This window comes from Malaclemys terrapin, chromosome 14, assembly GCF_027887155.1.
Source record: "Malaclemys terrapin pileata isolate rMalTer1 chromosome 14, rMalTer1.hap1, whole genome shotgun sequence".
Lineage (NCBI taxonomy): Eukaryota > Metazoa > Chordata > Testudines > Emydidae > Malaclemys > Malaclemys terrapin.
In genome coordinates this window covers 32,165,273-32,188,912 of record NC_071518.1, presented here as the reverse complement: position 1 = coordinate 32,188,912, position 23,640 = coordinate 32,165,273, and the positions used below count along the sequence as shown (strand labels likewise).

General features: G+C 45.9%; 1 protein-coding gene across 2 annotated transcripts in view; it reads right to left on the bottom strand.

The window, feature by feature from the left end:
* The window catches only part of SLC6A2 (solute carrier family 6 member 2), a 111,792-nt gene extending 88,535 nt beyond the window's left edge, over positions 1–23,257 (bottom strand). The window contains exons 1-2 of one of the 2 annotated variants that reach the window (XM_054049232.1): positions 23,175–23,257; positions 22,393–22,699 (exon numbers count right to left, since the gene is read on the bottom strand). In XM_054049232.1, coding sequence (XP_053905207.1) covers positions 22,393–22,693 — 301 coding nt within the window. In that variant the 5' untranslated portion in view covers positions 22,694–22,699; positions 23,175–23,257. Of the gene's footprint in view, positions 1–22,392; positions 22,924–23,174 lie in introns of those variants that run through there. The other variant, XM_054049234.1, reaches the window with a different exon arrangement.
* Between the last annotated feature and the right edge of the window lie 383 nt (positions 23,258–23,640).

Sequence of the window (23,640 nt, the reverse complement as noted above, 5' to 3'; positions counted from 1 at the left end):
GTCTGCCCCTGCCGCTTGTTTCGGGGCCTGGCCAGGTGTTTAATTAAAGCCTTTCCCACCCTCTGTTCTATACTTGATTGTTAAAGGCCAAAATATTGTTTGTCAGGGCTGCAGAGATCATGTTATCTTCTACATTATACCATCTTCTAGCTGCATTACTATCACAATAATATAACCCCCTTAATTATAGGCACATAGATTGTGGGTTGATGTCAATTCTGTAGAGATGCATAGCTCCCGAATCGCCAGTCCACAGGCGCGGCAAACTGCTCCCATGGCTACGAGGCAGGAGTGACCTTCAATCCAGCGTTTGTGTTTGGGAAACTTATTTGGCTGATTTGATTGTACCCTCGCAGCTGGTGTTCACGCGCTCAAGAGATGGGTTCGTTATCTTATGTGCATGTATACTGCCTGGCTCTTCTATGCGCAAGAATGTAACCACTAAGAAGAGTTGTAAACAAAGTAAGGAGAGAAATAAAAACCCCAGGAAAAGTTTTCCTGAGAGGCTTTTTGCAAGAGGCTTGTAAAGCTCTCTAGCTACCACAGACCTGGCGTTCTGTTTCCTTTCCTGCGTCGTCACCACAGCTGGTGACCCCGACGTGATACCCCTCTACTCACCGGCTGGATACGCCGAGCGCGCCCGCGGCTGTTTGCCGCCCCTTATTCGTGAGTATGGGGGGGAAACTTTCCAGTGCCCAGAAGGAGCACGCAAGAGAGTTACAAGAGATTATACGACAGCGATCATGTGTCGCTGTCCCGGTCGCTCATATTGAGGACCTCCTAAGGGAAATAGATCGCCAGTGCCCCTGGTATCCAGACTGCGGGTCATTGCAGCTTTTTGATTGGATACAGATTGGGATCACCTTGTATAGTAAACCCCGTGCCCCAGTTCAGTGCCTGCTGCTCTGGCAGCGTTGTAAGGAGGCACTGGAGGGGATCGGCCCCAACAGCCCCAAGCCGGTCCCCCTTTTGCCCCCAGGTGATGGGCCACCCCCCTCCTGCCCACAGCTGACCCTCCCTGCGCCGCCGCCCGTGGCGGCGCCCCCCTGCCTACCGGTCGGGCAGGGGGGCGCTGTCGCCGCGGCGGTGCGGCAAGCGCGTGAGGCCGGTCTCTTGACCGATGAGGAATCCAAGTGTGGGTTCGAGGCGTTTCCCGTCTCTTGGCGGGATAATGGAAATGGGGGGCAGATAGTGGACTGGGAGGCTCTCCCCTACTCAGTTCTGCGCGAGCTCCGCAAGGCAGTTCGTGAGACCGGGGTGCGGTCCACTTTCACCCTGGGGATCTTGGAAGGTGTGTCAAACGGTTACTTCTTGCTCCCCCAAGATTGGAAAGACATGTGTCGCATGGTGCTGTCTCCCGCGCAATACGTTGTGTGGGATAGCGAGTACCAGCGAGAGGCGCTTGCAGCAGCAGCGCAAGGTGGGGGGGCTTATCTTGCTGAGCAGTTATATGGCACAGGGCAGTTTTCGAGCATCCCCGAGCAGGCGGCGGGCACGCCCCGGGTAGCTTTTCCCATCATTGGCCAGTGTGTCCGTCGCGCGTTCCGCAGGGTCCCCGCTGCAGGCGAGTCCTCTAAGTCCTTTGCGGTTACTCGGCAGGGTGCCACCGAACCATTCCACCAGTTTATTGACCGCCTCCAAGAGGCAGTCCAGAGGCAGATTGATAACCCGCAAGCCCAGACTGAACTAATGATAAAATTGGCTTACGAAAATGCCAATGCAGACTGCCGCCGTGCCATGCAGGCAGTGGTCGGGCGCCCCGGGTATACCCTGGCAGAATTGCTGCAGGCGTGTGCTGACGTAGGCACTCAGACCCATCAGATGGCCCTGCTGGCAGCTGCCCTGCACAAGGGGCAGAAGCCTCAGGGGAACTGCTTTAACTGCCAGAAGCCCGGACATTTTTGGCGGGAGTGTCGGGCCCCTGCGGGGGGCATGTGTAAAAACAAACCCAAGCCCCGGACAGACCAGAGGCCCCGCACGCTGTGTCCGAAATGCAAAAAGGGCTACCATTGGGCTGCGCAGTGTCGCTTGGCCGGGGGTGACAGCCGGGTCTTGGCTGCTAACCGAGACAACCCCCCGGGAAACTAGTAGGCGGGCCTGCGACCAGCCCGAGACCCAAGGCCGCGCCCCTCTCCGTGCACGACGCCCCCGCCGCCACAAGGGGCAGTGCGGGGATTGACCTTGTTAATCAGGAAAATATGGATATCACTCTCCCCGGGGAGGTCCTCCTCATGCCGTCCCAGATTCAGGGCCCGCTGCCGGAGGGCATGGTGGGCCTTGTCCTACCCCGCTCGTCCGCCAGCAAGCAGGGCCTGTTTGTGGTGCCTGGGGTGGTGGATTCGGACTATGGTGGAATTATCCATGTTCAACTGTGGAGTCATCTCCCGAAACGGCTGTTTCAGGGAGATGCCTGGGCGCAACTCATACTTGTGCCCTACTCCCTTCCGGCAGGGGGAAGAAACGTTCCCCGAACCGGAGGCTTCGGGTCCACCGACCAGCGTACTATTCACCCACAAGTGGCAGCAGTTGTTAAAGACATTGGAGCACCCCAACCCAAACGCATTTACTGCCTCAACGATCAGCCGTTCGAGGGTGTTATCGACTCTGGGGCAGACATTACCGTCATTGCCGCTGCGCAGTGGCCCGCCCATTGGCCCACAGAGCAGGCTCCGGCAGTTTGGGGTGTGGGCGGGGCACAGGACTCACAACGAAGTGCCCGATGGTTGGAGGTTAGGGCGCCCCAAGGCATCCGCCGCGCCCGTATCCGGCCTATCATTCTCCCCGTCCACCTCAACCTGTGGGGCCGTGATTTATTGACACAGTTCACTGCCACCATCCATATCAATGATTAGGCATACGGCCCTCCCCCTCCGTTGGCTCACTGACGAACCCGTATGGGTTGCGCAGTGGCCGCTTCCTTTAGAAAAGCTGGAGGCCCTCCAGCACTTGGTTAATGACCAGCTGAAGGCAGGACGTTTGGAGGAGTCCACTAGCCCCTTTAATACCCCCGTGTTTGTGATTAAAAAGAAATCTGGCAAGTGGCGCCTCCTGCAGGACCTTCGCGCCATTAACAAAATTATACAGCCTATGGGTCCCCTGCAGTGTGGTACCCCTAATCCCAACCTTATTCCCTGTGATTACCGGTTATTTGTAATAGATTTAAAGGATTGTTTTTTTACCATCCCCTTGCACCCTGAGGACCGGGTGCACTTTGCCTTCACTGTTCCGGTTTTGAATCACTCCCAGCCCACTCCACGCTATCAGTGGAATGTGCTCCCTCAAGGCATGTTGAATAGCCCCACCTTGTGTCAGCATTTTGTTGCGCAGGCCCTACGGCCCTTCCGCGCAGCACACCCAGATGCCTTAATTTACCACTACATGGATGACATCCTGGTGGCTCACCCCGTCCTCCCTGATGACTGGCTGGACGAACTGCGCCACCAGCTTGCGGCGTGTGGCCTGGTTGTGGCACCGGACAAGATCCAGCGTCAGCCACCCTTTTTGTATCTTGGTCACCGCATGCTCCAGTCATATGCCCGTCCAGTTTGTCCCGAGTTGGTATTGCCCAACCCTCTTACGTTTGTACAGCTTCAACAGTTATTGGGGTCCCTTAATTGGATTCGTCCTTTTTGCCCTCTGACTACCTCCATGCTGTCCCCTCTTTTTTCTGGCCTTCGGCAGGGCCGTCTCCCCGGAGATATCATTCCCGTTTCCCAGGAACAGCGCCAAGCGGTCACCCTCATTAACCAGACCCTGGCCCAGGTGTGGGTCGACCGCCGAGAAAGGGAACAGCCCCTTTTTGCCATTTTGCTTCCCACACTCTCACAACCGACAGCTGTCCTCGCCCAGGAGGGGGCGGCAGCGCGTCTTCGTTTAATTGAATGGATTTATTTGACCCACTCCCCTCCGCATACTATTCAGACACTCCCTCAACAGGCCGCAGAGCTGATTTTTAAAGTGCGAGAACGGTCCCGTACCCTCTTGGGTTGGGACCCCGTTGCCATTATTGTCCCCATCCCGGCTAAAGACTGGGAACGCACTGTCTCTTGCAGTGCCACCCTCCAATTGTCTCTTGCTGACTATGTTGGGGAAGTTAAATATCACATTCCCCCTGACCCCCGTCTTTCATTCCTACAACAACGTTGCCTTCACCTCCGGCCGTCCTTGTCAACCGTCCCCATTAAGGATGCACTTACCCTTTTTACGGACGGCGGCCCAACACGAGGTGCGGTCAGCTGGCAGGTGCAAGGCACTTGGCAAGTCCGCTTTACCCTGCCTCAGCGCTCCCCACAGCGCGCAGAGTTGGCTGCTGTCATCCTGGCCTGCCGATGCTTCCAGGATGACCCTTTTAATTTGATTACTGACAGTCTTTATGTTACTAATGTTCTTAAGTCTCTTCCAGGTTCCTATGTGTCGCCCTCCTGTGATGACAATTTGTTGGCCCTTTTTTTTACCCTGCAACAGCTCCTTTCCTCCCGCTCTAGCCCACTGTTTGTGGCACACATTCGCAGTCACACCACACTACCGGGCCTATTAACAGAAGGCAACACGGTGGCCGACCAGGCGGTCAAATCGGTGGCCTCAATTTTTTCCTCCCCAATCGAAAGCCACGCCTTTTTTCATCAATCCGCCAAGGCCCTTGCCAAGCAGTTCACTCTCCCATTGTATCAGGCGCAGGCCATTGTTCGCCAGTGTGACCTTTGCGCTTCTCTCTCCAATAGCCCGGAGGTAGGGGTTAACCCTCGTGGAACCTCGGCCAACCAGCTCTGGCAAATGGATGTTACACATTTCCCTCCCTTTGCCCCCTGGCAGTATCTTCACGTGTGTGTAGATACCTTTTCCCATTATGTGTGGGTCACCCCCCAGAAGGGTGAGGCCTCTCGTCATGTTATTAATCACATGATTCGCGCTATGGCAATCATGGGTCACCCATCCCATCTTAAGACCGACAACGGCCCCGCCTACTGTAGCTCGGCCTTTGCCTCCTTCTGTACCACGTGGGACATTGTCCACACGTTTGGTATCCCGTATAACCCCACAGGCCAGGCCATTGTGGAACGAGCCAATCGTGCGCTCAAACAAGCCCTGGTCCGCCAAAAACAGAAAGGGGGGATTCCCGTAGGCCTTCCTCCCCGCCAGGAATGGCTGGCTGCAGTGCTTTTTACCCTGAATCATTTGAATTTGACTGACAACTACTCTGCAGCAGAATGTCATTTTCGCAGCTACCAGGCCTTGCCCCGCCCCTTTGTTAAATATCGCAAGGCCCCAGACCCTCAGTGGCATGGCCCAGTGCCCCTTATAACGTGGGGACGAGGGCATGCTGCCGTTTCTCTTCCTACAGGTCCGTTGTGGGTCCCGGCGCGTAACGTCCGCCCGTGGCACGGCGATGGCCTGGCACCAGGGACTATCGAACCCCATTCCACAGTTCAACCTACATCTGCAGGATCCCGAGCGTCCTCGCCAGCGCCCCCCGCGGGGGCCCCCGCAGCGCATAACCTGGGGACAGGTTAAAGCCCTTTCATTGCAGGCCGAGCAGCTGCGAGTGCAGCAGCAGCTAGAACCTACCGCAGAAAATTACCTTGTGACATTGTTAGCTTGCCTTAATGCTAATTCACTCCTTATTTTGTGTGTATTGGGGAGTTTCCTGTTGGCCCCTAGCTGCCAAGGCGAACCCCAGATGGAGCAGCGGCTGCAGTTTAACACCTGGGTCCACCTGGCAGAAGTATTAAATCAATCTGATTTCTGCCTGGCCGTTGCCCCGGAAATGCAAGGTCTGTTAAGTACCTGCCTTGTTCCTGTCTGTAAACCACCCAGCAACATCTGGGGTGTGAGACAGTGAAAGAAATGTGCTGTTTTAAGCTTGCTGATAATAGTTTTGTATGCAATAGCAAATTGATATGCTGAAATGCTATGCTTAAGTCATCCGCCAAGACGTTTTTCTTCCTTGGTAGGATTATATTTAGTTATAGCCACCCTTAGAGTGGATGAAGACCCTTTTATAGTATGGGGTCCTAGTTTTGATGTTTGACGTTTTACTTTGCTGCTTTGTTTAATGTATACCCAATCTAGTGGCATTGTGTATGCTACCCTGCGAGAGTGTTTTGTTTAAACACCGCATTTATAAAATAAAACAGGGGGAGATGTAGAGATGCATAGCTCCCGAATCGCCAGTCCACAGGCGCGGCAAACTGCTCCCATGGCTACGAGGCAGGAGTGACCTTCAATCCAGCGTTTGTGTTTGGGAAACTTATTTGGCTGATTTGATTGTACCCTCGCAGCTGGTGTTCACGCGCTCAAGAGATGGGTTCGTTATCTTATGTGCATGTATACTGCCTGGCTCTTCTATGCGCAAGAATGTAACCACTAAGAAGAGTTGTAAACAAAGTAAGGAGAGAAATAAAAACCCCAGGAAAAGTTTTCCTGGGAGGCTTTTTGCAAGAGGCTTGTAAAGCTCTCTAGCTACCACAGACCTGGCGTTCTGTTTCCTTTCCTGCGTCGTCACCACACAATTCTAACAATTACATTCAAGAATGAAATTAGCCTATAGTCTTTAATGACTTAAAAGTCTAGCTGCCACCATTGGTGCCCACATTTTTCCATTGGGACTGTGACTCTTTGCAAGTGACTTTGGCCAGTTTAGCCAGGTCACAAATATCCAAAAGGTCAAGTGTAGCAAAGGCTGCCTGCAGAACATCTAGCTCTATCCCTGAGGGAAATCTCTCTTCCATCACTCATGTTCAATTAGCACTCGAGATAGGGAGGCTGACGGACGTTCACAGCACTAAAAACTCAGCTCAGAGTGAGACTGCTAGGCTTCTGAAAACATCTAGTTCACAGTGGACATGCTTAGAGGCTTAAGAGAGTTATTAGCACAGTTTTCCCCATTCTATCATCTTACTGCATTAGCATAGGTGCCCCAATACTGCAAACATGACGTATATACTTGCAATCACCCGTGGTACAGCAAAATTTCTAAGAGAGAAGTTCATCTGTACATGAATGAAGTCAATGAGGATCCAAACACAAGCTGCAGGATCATCTTGGAAAGTCAGCAGGCAAACAACTTGTCAACCTGTACATTAGCAAATCTGCGTCAAGGACAACAAATTCAAGCCTTTTTTTTTTCCATGTGAATAAGAAACATTTGTGGGTGATTAGAACAGAAAAGAGCTGGTTTTCCAGTCCATGGATCCATGTAACCAGGGGCAAACATTAGAAGTCAAAATATGTTTTTAAAAAGCCTGTTACCAGACCCTACTATACTAGGCTTCCCTGGAAAGATGATGGCCTGAGCAGTTGTTTTCTGTGGTGTTCCATAGGAAGCTATGTACATAACACAAGATGCAGAGGGTTCCCTGATTGCTGCCATTTTGTTTCCATTCAGGTGCAGAATATTAGTCACAGTTCTCTCATTTGCTCTCGGGGGGCGGGCTGCATTTGTTCATTTCTATTTGTTTGTCTCAATCCAGAGTAATTGAGACTGAATGTTTTCACCATTCATAGATTCATAGGCTTGAAGGGACCATTAGATCATGTAGTCTGCCCGAGTTAGCAAGAGCTGGTCCTGAGGGGGCTCCTGTGTAGTTCAGCTTGCATCCAGCCAGTTCTGGGAGCTGCTTTAGGGGGTTTCCACCCCTTCTCAGCCCTTCAGAACACAGTTAGCATCCAGGAGGGCACTAGGATGGAGCATGTGACAGCCTATGTATCACAGACCATTACATTTTAGTTACCCCCGTATTGAGCCCCCTTAACTTGTGTTCGGCTAAAGCTTCTCGTTCAGTAAGGCGTCCAGTCTTGATTTGAAGACATCAAGAGATGGAGAATCTGCCTCTTCCCTTGATAGTTTATTCCATAGGTAACCACCCTTACTGTTAAAAATGTATCTTATTTGAATTTGTCTGGCTTCAGCTTCTAGCCATTGGTTCTTATGCCTTTCTCTGCTAGATCAAGAGCCCTTCAGTACCTGGTATTTTCTCCCCATGATACACTGTAATCAAGTCACCTCTGCCTCCTTTTGCTAAGCTAAACAAATTGAGCTATTTAAGTCTGTCACTATAAGGCCTTTTTTAAAAAAATCATTTTTGTGGTTATTTTCCTGCACACGCTTAAATTTTTCAACATCCTTTCAAAAATGTGATAAGAACTGAACACAAAACTATATGCAGAGGTAAAATCACCTCCCTGCTCCTATTCACAACTCCTCTGTTTAGACAACAAAGGACATTAGCCCTTTTCCCCACAGCATTGCACCAGGAGCTCATGTTGTTGCTTGTCCACTACAATCCCTAAATCGTTTTCAGAGTCCCTGTGTTCCAAATGGTCTGCGCTCCTTGTTCCTAGGTGTGAAACTTTGGATTTTAAAAGGCATTTTGTTGGAATGGGCCTGGCTTCCCAAGTGATCCAGGTTGCTCTGTACTCCTGCTCTCTCTGAATCATTATTTACTACTCTGCCAATCTGTGTGTCAGCCACAAAAATATATCAGCAGTAAGTTTTGATGTACTTCTACATGATTGATAAAAATGTTGGGCCCTGTTTGCACGTGAGCTTGATGCTCCTGTGCAGGGCACTCAGATTCTGTCGTAGGGCATCTGCTCCAGCGGATTCATAATCATTAGCATACACTGCAAAGCTATGCAGCTGAGAGACTGTATTTTTAATACTGTACCATTCTGCAAGCTTAAAGGAGTGATGTAGTTTCTTTTTCCCAGAGCACCTACGCATGGAGGCAGCCACATTTAAAGACTGTTTTTTTTCCCCCAGGTTGTCTTTAGTTATTTGACAAAACCAAAAAACTACCCCAAATGCAAACATCCTCTGGGGAGCATGCAGTACCCATTTTTAGGCAGCATGTGATTCATAACTGTACCAAAGTGAAGCAAAGTGCTCAAGACATCTTAAATCAGCTCTAGACAAGTGCCAGGCAGCTTTCAAGAGGATTAATGTACAAACCAATGGGAGGTAAATGATTCTTCTCTAGCAGAGTTTTAGAGCAAGTATAAACATCATGAGGTACACTTAAAACTTGTCCTACTGTTCAGTGATTAATCCTATCTTAAGTCCAATTTTTGGACTGAATGACCAAACCAAAACACCCCCTGTGCTTCCAGGTTTTACTAGAGGTCTATTTGTAATATCTTAGTACAGCAAATATTATCTTGCACTCTTGGCACAGCAGAATCCTGCAAATTTCTGCTATCAGCCAAGGAATATATTCTGTCTCGGTAGAGAATGATAGTTATAATTTCCTACCTGAAAGAATCCCAGTAAATCAAGGTGATGTTTTGCTCTGTTATTATAAGTAGAGTCATCAGGACCAGTGTTTTTGCTGATACCAGTATGGGCAACTGACAAAACACACTCTAGACCAAATATTGTGCATATTTTTTTTGCCAACAATATTGAAAAACATCTGCAGTTTAATTATTTTTTGTGTTATAGAGCTAAGAACCCATAAAAGGTAAGGTTCCATACCTAGTACAATTGGATTTAAATAAAGAAAAGTATCCTAGCTAATTATAATCAATACCTTACTAAAGTGAGACTAACTAGGACTTTGTACAATTTTTTAATTAATTTGTTTGTAAACTCTCTCTGGCTGCAATGACTTAAATAAGGGATTATGCTGGCACCAAATTTACCATTACAGTAACAGCTGCTGTTGCCCAAACTGCCTTGGAGAAGACAAATGTTCTCCCATTTATTTTAAAAGATTTCAGGCACTATCAGCTCAGACCACTATACGATACCAAGGGTCTTTTCTGCTTTCCATTGCCTCTATAGTTCCCCCTGAATTCAATAAGAGTTTAAACAGAGATCAGTGAGAGAATGGGTCTGGCATTTCAGCTTGGATAAGTATCCAGAAATTAGGATTCTTAACCAAACTACACTGAACTCCTGGGTCTGCTTCACTAGGCTGCTATATTTACAAGAGAACGCTTTCTAATGTGACTTTTAGAACTTCCCTCTTCAGATAAGCTAGAAATATGATGAGAATAGGCCGAGGATGGCAAAATGCTGCCCCCCAAATCCTGCCGAGGGTCGCCTAGTGGAAGCGCCGGCCCTGTACTCCCCACCCATCTGCCTATGTAGGTGAATAGTAACCCCATGGAGGCTGCTCTCCCGGGGTGCTGTGATCTGTAATAAGAAAGCCCTGTGCAGTGCAGGAAAGGAGTGCATAGGCCATAATATGACCTTTATGGAGTCGATTTAAAAATAGAGCCTTTAATGAGAACCACAATTTATACAAATCTAACACTCTGTTCATTATTTACAGGGCATAGTATTGGGTGAAGGCCCCGTTCTCCTCAACAACCTCCCTAGTGATTTCATGTACTGGTACCTTTTACATCTTTCTCTTTAGATGAGACACAAATGCATCCCTTAGCACATGAAATTCCTTGATTTTGTCATTAATCTTAAAATGTGCATTTGAAGTAATTTCATTACTAATCTCTTAACAGTGGGGCATAAAAGCTTTTCAGCCTCCTAAGGATCAATCTCTTTGAACATCCATGGATAGTTGCAGTCCCGTGTCCTGATGAAAAGTCATGTAACAAATGTAGTTCTGAGTCAGCTAGTGACTTATGATCCTTGCGTTTCTAGAAGACTTGTGTGAACATTTCTAATTGTAATTACTCCAACTTATTTAACTGTTATCTCTCATCAAAGCAAACATTTCACTTGTATCCCCAGCTGTTTGAAAGATTGTCATGCACAAGTAGGATCAGACTTTGAGACCTGGTGAGAGGGGGATGCAAGTTTTAATATTGTAAAAAATACAGGATATGGTTCTGTGTTCTAGGATTGCAGTAGTGAATGTAATATGGAAATGTGGATTGTTCACAGTCCATTTTTAAAACAGTTCTGTAAGGTTGCACAGGTAGCCCTCTAAGATTTAAACCCTTCTGAGAAATAATCTCTGCCCTTTTCCTTCCTTCCAATAAAGGGATATGCCTCCACTTTTATGTTAGCCTTGTTTCAAATGGACCAATGGCAGGTTAATTTGAGCAACATGCTGTTCATTTTTGCACAGTGTTCTCATCACCATTACTGCAAAAGCCAACTCATTGGTGCAATTAGGCTTCATTGAAAGGTGCCAGTCCTAGAATGTCCTAATATATGAAGTGCATCAGAAGATCCAAGAAAAAGAGCCAGTTGTGAAAGACCATTTTCATTATTCTACAGTTGTCTGACGAGCTCCTAATGATCTGGCCATTTAAATACAGTACATTGACTTTACATTAATTATCCGTTTATAAGGTTGTATTGCTCCACCTTGTGGTCTGAAAAAAGTTTTGGTCTGTTTCATATTCTATAGAGCAGTGTGACTATCAGAGAAAAATGCCAGTCCTTCCTTTTCCCCTGCATTTAAAATGACATTTTCCCCTTCAGTGGTACCACATTGGACCCATTCTAAAAATGTCCTAAGCAAATCTTTGATCATTTTTTTCTTTAGGTTTGATCAGCTCAGGATAAAAGCTTATTTCATTGGCTCATTGATAACTTAGAGTACATTTTTCCATGCCAATGATGGGCCAGAAGACCCGCTGTTGGGCTCAAACAATTCTGCAGGCTCACATGAAGATGAATCCTATGTAGTTTTCTACCTCCTCTACTCCCAGCACATCAATGACACACAAAACTGTTACTCAACCTAAGGATGCTGCTGTAGTAAGATGTGGTTCTTTAATCACCCTGCTCCTAATTTCAATGTTTGGAAATCAAGGGCTATTCTTGCCACCTGCTTCCCCACCCCTACCCCCCCAAAGCACTGATTAAAAAATGTATAAGGGAGTGAGACTTTGATCCTTCTAGCACTGAAATCTAAACTCCCATTGACTTAAGTGGGGCAGAATCAAACCAATAGGCGGCTCTTGTGCTCCAAGGTTTCTTTGTTATGCTGATGTGACAAGCATGTTCTAAGGAAGGAGTTTATAACAGAGCAGCTGTGAGGCGCATATATATGTCTAATAATAGTCTGATAGTGATGGATTCCTATTTTACACATGCTTGAAAGGTAGAGTATGAACTCGAACAATAGTGATAACTAAACAATAGCAAACCAGTTAATACACGTCAAGAGAACAGCATCAGCAATTGTCTATATTTTTGCAAGCAAATGATTGTGTTCATGACTATTTAGACAAAGATTGGGAGCACTGGAAATTAGCATCTTCTAGTGAAAGGCAAGTCAACAATGAAGGCAGCGTTCTTCACCGCTTCCCCAACAATCAGAGAGCTCTGATCCTAAAGAACTGCTTAAGGGGTGGCTAAAGATAATTAACTGTCCATTTCTACCTGACTTCTGAATTTTATGTCACTTTGTTTCATGGAATTTCATCCACTGGAAACTTTGAAATATCTTTTTGGATGAAAATGAGTAAGACAGACAGTCCTCTGGCAGACAGGTTCAGCTTCAGAACTGTAGTCCCTAAATCTCAGAGTATTGTGCTGTCACCTCTGTCATACTTCAGTAGAGACACTTCAAGGCATATTTAATTACAAAATAGGCGGGGAAAGATAAGGACAAAAGAAAAGAAAATAGTGAATAGTGCTGATAAGGTACATTAGTTGATAAGTTCTCATCTATGACCTTCCCAACAGAAGCTATAAATAAATAACAAAAGAATAACATACCAAAATGCAGGCAATGCTCTCTCTTGTGGTTCTGGTGCTACTGCTTAAGGAATAAGGTCATTGCTTTCAAAAGGCTAAAGCTAGACAGACAAATCCTATATCCAGGCACATAAGCGGCCTTAAGGTGCTGAGCAATTGCAGCTCAATCATCTATCCAATGATTTCAGTGGGAGCTGTGAATGTTCAGCACCTCTAGAAATAAGATTTTGTCCCTAAACTAAGGATTCAGGTGCCTGATTATTAATTATTATTATTATTATTTTTAAGCAGTCAAGCTTGGAAAATGTTGGCATGATGCCTTTAATGTGGAACATCTATTCTAACTTAGGGAACAATGCAGAAGCACTAGGCATTGGGGATGAAATCCTTCCTGAGCTGTCATGGAAGACCCAAGATTCAGTGGAACCACCACATTTCTGATGCAGGGAGGAGAGAGAGAAAAGGGAGGACTTGAGAGCTTCTTGCACATCACGGGGGTTGGGTGAAGGTGGTGGTGTGGGTAGGCAAGATGTGGGGGCACAGATAACAGATATGTGGCCTGTGTGGATCCTTTGACCACAGACCCCATGTGGAAGGGAAGCTGGAGGATGCAGTCACCACTACAACCCTTAGGGTCCACTGCTGGAGTCTTTCCTCAATCAGTGCTCAGGTCAAAGGCATTTCAGTCAGATTATTTCTCCCCTGACCAGGGACTAAATACCCTGTCAGAGAAAAGTTTCCCCTTTCATTTCCAGATGTGGAAGTCCCCACTCAAAACCTACCCCAAAAGAAATGTAGTTCTGAGATGCAGGACCAGCAAGATTAAATACGAGACTCATGATGGATTAAAGCTCCAGTGACCTACCTTGGCTAGAAATTTGAGACTTGTAGCACTGGGAAGGGAAGAGTCTCAGCTTTTTAACTGGATTAGGCTCTTTCTTTTAGAAAATCATAAAATCTTGGATTAAAAATCACTGTATTTGCAGCTCTTCCATGTGAATAAATAGAGACTTTTGCCAGAATAAGGACGGACTGATTCTTTAAATCGGGACAAATTCTGCTGTTCCTGCTCACCCAAGCAGCTTCATTGATTTTGAGTAGGGCATCTAGGGTGATCAAGATCTGCCCCATCTTCTCCTGGGTAACTTTCTACTAACATTGCTCACTGTCACTCAGTGCTCCAGTGACAGGGTTGGTATTAGTTGCAAAGTAACAGAAACAAGGTTTGACTTTTTGTTTTCAATGCAAGATTCCCTGGAAAATCTCATGTCATGTTTTTGTATATGCCGTGTGAATGATACGAATGCTGTGTAGGAGATGGGAAATACTAGGAATGAGGATGAACTAGTCAACAGATCTGGACTTGTGCTATGTCCAAGAAGGTACTCGTGCAAAACGGTTATTAAAAAAATGTCTTTTGTCAGACCCTGTCTCCTGCAGTGCAATATTTTACAATGACTCTGATGCCTCTCAAAATATAGGAACATGCATAAATGTGAATGTTACAAACCATTTCCCCCCACGCTTTTGAAAGAAAATAGGTCCATAATCACCATATCTATATTAATGCTATGGTGTTTATGAGAGAAACCAATAAAGGAATTCCATACTTTTGCCCTAGGTTCCTAAAGGTTCTTCACTCATTTTAATCAGAGAGTGAATTGGGGCAAAGGCACTAGTAGTGAAAGCCATTAATGCACTCTCAACCAAGCAGTGGATGAAGATATGTTCTATTTTAAATCTGTTCATTTAAAGGTGACGCTTCTTAAAGCTACTTGCAATGCTCTGAAACTTTTGCCTGCATTAAAATTTGCAGCAAGTGGACCAGTATACGACAGACTGATTTTAATCATAGTTTCTATCGGGGCTTATTTAAACACAAGTTAAAATAGTACAGCCCTCTCAAGCCTCACCTCCCCCTCCCTTTTGTGTGTACACAATTTATTAGAGCCCCGCAGATCCAGATATCCACTTTATATCCGCAGCTATCCACATCCGTGGACCATTTCTACAGATCGCAGATGGATGCACATCCAAATTTTATACCTAAAACCCTGCAAATCTGCGGATCATTTTTGCAGATCGGATGCGGACACAAATTTTGCATCTGTGTGGAGTTCCAACAATTATATCAGTACAAAGGTGCTTTATATCAAGATAGATATACTGTATGGAAAGCAGAATATTCTATAATGCTATAACCATCTTTATACTAATATAGCTTCATCCACACTACACATTGTATTGATATAACTATTTCTCTTAGGGGTGTTTTTAATTATTTTTTACTGAAATAATTAAACTAGTCAAAAACTATGTGTAGACCAGGCTAGTACTATGGGCAGAGCAGCATGAATTCTCTCCCTCAGCTGTCTCTTACAAATGTTTCAGAAGGTGCAGTGAAAAGGGGCTGTTGGTTATTCTCATTAAGGGTCTTTTCTGCTTTCCATTGCCTCTATAGTTCCCACTGAATTCAATAAGAGTTTAAACAGAGATCGGTGAGAGAATGGGTCTGGCATTTCAGCTTGGATAAGTATCCAAAAATTAGGATTCTTAACCAAACTACACTGAACTCCTGGGTCTGCTTCACTAGACTGCTATATTTACAAGAGAACGCTTTCTAATGTGACTTTTAGAACTTCCCTCTTCAGATAAGTTAGAAATATGATGAGAACAGGCTTTCTGGTGATACTTCAGCACTTCCGTTTCCACACCAAACCAGCAGAAGCACAAGGGGATGAAAATGAAAACATGAACCAAATCTTTCAAACGACACCCACCTTTAATTGTGATGTGGTGCTGTTTTGCCCATCTTTGCGGTAGATGCTACGGAAATTGTATCAATAGATTTCTAATCCTTAATTGTGCATGATCTGTTCCTTCAGTCCCCTTCAGCACTGTTAGAAAGGGACATCTGCATTCTGTCAACACAACTGATTAATCTGCCAACAGTAACACTAACCTTATTTATTATGTGGCAAGCACTGCATTAAGGAAAGGTGTTAAGCACCTACTGTAGTTCCTAGAAAACCACTATTTTCTTTCTGTGGGAGTGTGGATTGGGGCATCTCTCCGAACAGATCACAAAAAGGATTAATTAGTGGCAAATCTGGTTTGGCTTACTCACTCTCACAGGATAATTCTGAATAGGATACAGTCCTAAAATCTTTCACTACCATTAACCTGCTGTTGGACATCAAACTACAGCCCGTTGGAAGCTGTTCAGGGAGATGCAAGTTTTCAATTCAGAGACGATTTAGCTGGACGTTTGTATTACTAGTGTTGCCAACTCTCATGAATTTGTCACGAGTCTCATGATAATTATTGTTTTCCTTAAAGCTCCAGCTTCAGGAGTCAAGTGGATGCGTGATGATTTCAGCTTTCATTCTTAAAGGGAAAAGTAAACTTCTAGTCCTCATGACTGGAGAAAGCTTCAAAATGTGACCCCCGTGCACCCTAAAGACTCAAAAAGCAGAAGGCAAATAAAAAGAACACCAAATCTATTACTTTTACATAATCTCATGATTTTTGAACATTTGGGGTCAGTAATACTGTATTAGCATCTTGTCATTTATGTGAGATTTCATAGTGCCCTGAACTCAAAAGTCAGAAACTCAATTTAGAATAGGTAGGGATTTGATCTCTTGAGACTGTAAGAATTAGTTATTCCTTCTCAGATACCGGCAACATCTATTAAGTATCTGATGTAAGCCAAGTAAGCAGGGCTACATTCACCTATAACCCCACGAGGCCTGGGCCTAGGCCACTGTAATTCTGGGGCACCATTCTGGTCAGGTAGCAAGACTGATGGTCAAGTGGAGGAGAAGCAGCAGGGAGATTGTGAGTATCCTCGCATATGACCAGTATTCTGTTTGCAATGTGTTCATAAGCATAGCAGCTGAGAGGGCCTGGCATAACATTTTAAAGGATCTATGGGAGTTCACTGGCTTGACACAGCTTTGCTAATAAAACTTGGATACTCTGTATTAGGAAACCAAACTTAACCACTACATTTGAATCCAAACTTTTTATTGCTCAATGAGGCCCACTCCAGGGTAGAGCTTTCAGTGAAATTTGACTGAAATTACTTCAGATGTTGATTATATAATACAGAAGACAATACTCCATAGGTTACTGTCATGTGACACAAAAAGTAGGATAATCAGGTTTTTAATGGTGTGCTGCATTTCTCTGCTAAAATGTATTGATTGTTGGTGAATTGTGTTTTGAACCAAATATAACTAGGTACAGTCCTGGAAATCAATCTGTCTAAAACACTGAGGAGGAAAAGTGTCTCTGAGGAGATTAAAATATATCTATTATGATACATATTTTAACAGTTCCTTGGGTATCTGTGACTTTTTTGTGAATGTATGAAAAGCTTAATTTGAGTCTTATGGTATAATAAGGATCTGGTGACTAATCTGACAATTTCATGCTTCCTAATGAAAAGTTTGAACATGATCAATCTCACCAAATAGTTTGGATCACAAAGAAAGTGCATGATAGTGTAACAAGTCTTTTCTTTTAGAAACTGAATTCAAAATATTCTAGATGGTAGGTCACATTTCATTTTGTTTACAAACTACAGGAAAACGTTTAAAAATGAATATTAAAAGAATGTTGTAATTGCTCTGTTAATTAATGCAAAGTATTGCCTTACACACACCCACAAGGAGTACACCAATTAATCATACCAGGCATTACTCAGCATGTAGTTGCTCAACTTCATTTGGCATCAGTTTGGGATATTAGATACATTCTAAACTACCAATATAAATCCTATTCCAAGTTTGAGAATCTAATTCTAAAGCTACTAGATGTGCTGGAAAACTCTTTGGGGCTCTATCTGGCAAGCCTCACTCGGAAAACATCCCCCTGAATGCAGGCTCATGAGAAATGTATAAGAGGTCAGGCATCAGACTTGACTTAAGCACAGTGATATTGCCTGATTAAGGAAGAGTGATCAGACCCTAGATACAGAAGTAAAGCCAGGAACTGCGTTAAAAAAAACTTCTTGCCAGAGGTTTATAAGAGAAATTGATTCTAATAAGGCTCAAGAATTTATGAGCATAGGGAAATCAGTGAAAACTGGCATACTTGATAGCAAGGCATTTCACACTTTACCTACTGAAAGCTGTAGTTTTCTTTTGTGTTGTGAAGGCTAGTCTAGTACAAATAATTCACAATAACTGCTGATAGTCCAAACCAGTTTGGAAACATTGAAGGACCTCCCGGCTCTAGAGTATAATTTTGTCTGTCTCCCAGAAGCTGCAGTATCTGTATGTAATTTTCGCTGTCACAGAATAAATTAGCTTAGAATAATATACAGTGGCCTTACTCATGCACTCAATGAAATCAATGAGCACTGGATCAGGACCAGTATATTTGAACTGAAAGTTTCCTCTTAAATGAATCTTTGACCTGTTTCAAACTGTCACTATGGCAGACATTGAATGCTGTCTTCTCCTGCAAGATAAGCAAAATCCGTGACCGCAGGTAAGCAAAATAAAAATGAACACTCAAACTTTTTAAATCTCAAAGGTTTTTTTTTTTTTTTTTTTTTCATTTTGCTTTGCTTTTTAATGAATTGTTGAAGGATATTTTTGAGAGCGACAGTTGCTCAGGCAGGGTTACATTCTATCTCTATGTGCAGAAATCCCATTGGAGTAACTCAGCAAGATAGGCCAAAAACACAGATGTTTCTAGCTATTCATTTAAGATTCTAAATGAATATTAGAATCTTAAATGAATAGCTGGGTCCTTCTTACTCTTTGTTGTTATTTTATTGGGAGCTGGTAAAAATAAATAAAAATAAAAAATCAGTTTCTAACACCAGTGATGCAGTTTATGAACTTGCACATTGTGACAAACTAGCAACCAATGGTATGACCCCGCACTCCTTGCATGTGCACTGTTCCCATTCAAGCTAATGGAAATTGTCTTTGTCTGAAACTTTAGATTCTAGCCCCAAAGAGCCATATCTCCAATTCTTACACAGGAAAGCCCCTGGCATTTGCCTAACAAAGGAACTCAAGGATTTGGCTTATAAGAGATGGGTATGTATATACATACACATCCTTGTAACATTCAGCTTTGAATGAGGTGAGTCTGGTGAGTATTCAGACTTCCCTCCTGTAAAAAGCATGTTGCTTCCTACAAGTGCTCTCACTTTGACATCATGAACAACTTAATCTTTACAAGCCTGGAAAGGCTCTAGTGTGCAGTGTTTTCATTGACAATGTCTAACCTATTCAGAGTAACACAGGAACCCAGACAGCACTCATACAGCATCCCCCCTTCCTATTGTAATAGGGGGATTTTCTTTCACATAACACTTTCAGGAAGGATCTTTCGTGTGCTTGGATGTTCCTGTGTGCAGTGAGCCCCTAATATTGCCTTATTGATTATAGATTTTGGAATGGGAATATAATTCTGTTCACCAATATATCACAGTACTCTGAATCTAAAAATCACATGTAGCCATAAGAAGAAAAACAGAGTGGTTAGTTCTGTCTTGGCATTTGAGAGAACTTGTTGCAGGCCACTCCCTCGACTATAGGAACATCAGCCTTAATCACATTTGTCTACAAGTGCTATAACCGGCCCTAGCTCTTTGTTTGTTTACTTTGTAGATCTCAACACACTTTATGTATAGAAAGTTTCACTCTTTCCCCTGTACAGTCAGGTCCTTTAAGAAGACCCTTACAAACATCAAAAAGGAGAACAGAAACCCTGAATGATTTTTTCTTTTTAATTTATTTTAAAAAAGTCTCTGAACATTTTATTCAATTGGTGCCGTTGCCAACACCAGGAATCCAAGCGGATACTGCACCTCTGGCTAACTGAGCAGCCAAACCAAAAGCTACTTTGATAACTGTATCACTTATTTTTTTGTTGCTTTTCGAATCACATTTTGTGTGTGTCTGTCTGCCTGTGACATCTCCTGAATGGATGTGTAAGCCAGCAGTTATATACTCCCTGATCAAACTCTTGACTAACTTTGAGTCAGCAAAACTCACTTGAATGCTCGTGGGGTTCTCTTCTGCAGCAGTGAGAGAAAAGCAGTGTAGCCATTGTTTTGCGCCTACAATAGCAACTTTCATAGGCGCTGCTGTATTTGCAAATCAAGCCTTTGAGAACACCTGTGGTTCTCAGGGATGGAGAGAAGGGAGTGAAACCCAGAAGGCATTCCTCTTCTCTGCATTGAGTTGCACTCCTCAGCACCTCTGCTGCTGCAGGAAAAACACCTGTCGAACCAGAACCCTCCTATGTCCAAATGTGCAGCCAAACTATTGAGCTGGCTTGAAACTACCTAAAGCAGGTTCACTCACCCTTAGTCTCCTCTGCCCAACTCGCCGAGACAGAGACTTCTACTTCCTCACCAAGCAAGCCCAATGCCTATATCAAACATGGTGGTGGATGATGGAAAAGCATTCAGATACCAGAGAGATAATTTTAGTCATGTGCGACTAGATAGAAGGTAGTTACCAAGCCCATTCTGTGGTTCTGTTTCCCACTCCTCAGGCCTGATCTGTACTAGGAAACGGTGCCATGAAGGAGCTGTCCTGCTAAGAATGTGTTAAGGGAAAAGGGAAGGCTGACTGTGGGGGAGGAAGGTGGAGGAGCAGAGGCAACAAAATAGCGTTTACAGTCTCCAAACCAATGAGCAGAGCCGTTCTGAGTTTCTGAAGAATCTATTTGCACTGGGGGTGCCCCTAACATTCAGGGGCCTCTCAGCAATAACCCTGATTTCACTTTCCTGCTGGTGGGAAGAGCGAAAGCTTCCGAGTGGCAGCTCGCAGGGTGCTCTATGGGAGAGTACACTAGCTCTGTCTGTCATCCGTGTATATTTCCAGAGAGTTCAACAGCAAGGTTGACTTCTTAAAATTATATAACCCAAAAGCTAAATCAGAGGGTCATGTGGGAGTTTTCGGTCCAGTAGAAAGAATCCTCTAAAAAGCCAGGCAAATACCAGCTGCCATCTCCCACTTTTTTCCAGAAAATCATGCTAGCTGTGTCTACATTGCCCTGGCTGAAGTTACAACAAACAGCTAACAGAGAGCTCACAGAACACACAGGAAGATGCAGAATCCTGTCTCCCGTGCCTGAATTAGTAGCAGACTACTAAGGAAAAGGGGAAGAATCTGACTGGAAGGGACTCAGAATCATGGGGGAAATGCAATGAGTTTGACCATTGTAGACTTTACCTCTTTCTGTTACTCTACAGTGAAATAGGGGGACTATGCCTCTCTCTCCCTGAAAATAAAATACAATCTGTTCACTGAATGTCAAGTAAACAGAAGCTCTCCAAATGGTGCATACAGGTAGAATGGCATGGATAGTGATGTTGATACACCTGCAATAGATCTCAAGGGTCACCTACCTGACCCTTACAAAGGGGCAGTGCATGGCACCACTTGGAGTATCTTGGAGTGTCTGAGCTATCTTGGATTGAATCAAAGTATATTTGGGGGTTATTTTTTTTCCAGTTGCTGAACAACTGGCACACATCTGTATGGGTAGCAGGAGTATGGTTTACCTGATCTCCCCACTCCTCCAAATATTTGGTGGTATTAAAGCAGGCTACATTTTTAAGTACCAGCCCTTACTTCTATCAGTTTAAGTTTTAAGGAAGAGACAGTGAAGGTGCAATGACCTACCGTACAACTCAGTTTCAGCTATCTACATTGAGTGGGATTTTCCCGCACCATGTATTTTCTCATAGGAAAGAAAGACTTTATGCTACGAATGCGAAACCGTTAGTCTTTATCACCAAGCAACCACATCACCGAGACATAAATAGCTGTGTCTCACAGTACATGCTTTCTATCCAGCCAGCCTTCTACCCAGAGCATTGAACGTTCAGGCAAACAGTCTTCCATCTGGTAGATGGGGTCTGTTCTATGTGTGATTTGTAGGCACCCACAGATGGTGTTACTCCATTGCACAGTGTGTGTGTGTGTGTGTGTGTGTGTGTGTGTGGTGGGGGGGGGGCCATCACCACCAGCAGCACCGTAAATTTCACAGGGATGAAAGAGGCCTCATTGTGTTTAAGGTCTTGCTATAGATGTGCTAGATTATTTGAACTGACTATAATTAAGGTGGGGTTTTTTGGCTTGTTTTTGATGTGCAGAAGGGGTTTCATTTTTTGACAAGTCTTCTGCCCGTTGAAGACAAAACAAAACCAACCTCCCCCCCCCCCCCAAACTGCATACTAGATAGTGGAAATCACATCCAAAACAAAAGCTGTGTCTCCCTCAGAAACTTTTCACTGGCCAAGCTACAACTTTCCCAGATGCTCTTTTACTGTTCAAAGGTATTTTCCCCATACACTCCACTCAGATCTTTTGCAAAACAAGCAGTCTGACATAAAACCAACTCTAAAAGACTAAAGTGGCTGCCAAAAGTAGTAGCATCAGTTCAAAACTTTTACTCAGAGGTGTGTGTGTGTGTGTAATTCTTATCGGATCGATTTAAGTGGAATAAACTGCAAGGGAGCTCTGAACCGTGTTCTGCAGATTACTAGGAAGGGAAGAGAGTTTCTAGGGTGGATCAGGGAGTGCTCCCTGCCCTAGTGCCCTATAGCTATTAACCAGTGACACTGACTACAGATCATTACGGAGAGGCTAGAGAGACCCCGCGCAGCTATGATTTCAGCCAGTCTGCAATAAAAAAAAAAAAAGCTGGAAACTCTGGGAAGTGAATACAGCACTACGGTCTGCAAAAGCTCTAGCCCTGGGGATGGGAAAGACCCAGTAAAATTGTGCTCTTACCCCCTCCATTTTTGTAGCAGAGGTAGGGAAATCTCCAGACATTGGCCAGGTCCACAGCGAATCCAATGACCGAGAGAAGGAAATCGATCTTCTTGCCCCAGGTCTCCCTCTCCGGCTGCCCCTCGGCGGTGTAGTGGAGGCTGGAGGCGGCCGGCAGGAGGCTGCTGCTGGTGTATTGGACCCCATTCTGCTCCTTCACCAGAAGCAGCTCCACATCCTTCTTCGGCGGCTGCTGGCCGGAGCAGTCCTGCACGGGAGCCACCGCCGACACTCTGCGCTCGGGCTGGATCTGTTTGTTCATCCTCGCCTTGAACACCCAGAAAGAGAGCTCAGGAGGGGGAGCGGCGGAGGGGGTGGGGGAGAAGGAGATAACGGAAGTGCACTTCCTACTGGAGGCGACTCTGTGCGCACCGGCCCGGCGGGGCTGGAGAAGCCGTAATAAGGCTGCCCGCGCCAGGGGTGCACGGGACGGAGTCACAAACTCCGAGCCGGCTTCCCCCCGCCCCAGGAGCACCGGCTGCCCGAGCCCCGCTGCGGCCGCGCCCCCTGCCTAGGTGAGGCGCGGGACAAGTGCCCAGTGCCCGGGGGTCCCTGGCAGGGGCGCTACAGGGGCTGGGGAACCGCTGGCCGCTGCCGGCTCCCTGCCCCGCTCCCCACGTCCCGCTGGCTAAATAGGGAACAGCCCCAGCCACTCCCCTTGCACCTGAAAATGTCAAACCTCCGTACGCCCGCGCCACAACCCCCCCCCCCCCTGCTCCCGGCTCCCCGGCGCCTGGTCCTACCGCCGGGGCAGAGCCTGGCCCCGCACAGGGGCAGGCAGCGCTGCGTCTCCTCCCCGCCGGCCGGCACAGCCCCGGCCGCCCCCACGCCTCGCCCGCTGCCAGCGCGCCCAGCTGGGGCCGCTACCCGGCCAACTTTCGGCTGCCGGAGCTCGCCACCGAGGCAGTTTCCCCTGGTCTGGCAGCGCTGAGTAGTTGAGCAGGGCAATGCGGGGGCAGAGCTGGAGGGTGGTAGCGCTGTGGCACCGCGGTGCATTGGCAGCTGGACCCCCACTCCCCGAAGCAGGGGTAGTTTGACTTGTTCCCTGTCTCGCCAGCAGAATGTGCGGGCCCAGGGACTGTCTGGATCTGGTGGGGTTATCCAGGTGCCAGATCGGGGCACAGGTGCTGGAGCTAGGGGTGCTACAGCACCCCCGGGCTTGAAGTGGTTTCCATGACACACGGGTCAGTTTGTCTAGAGGGAGGGCTG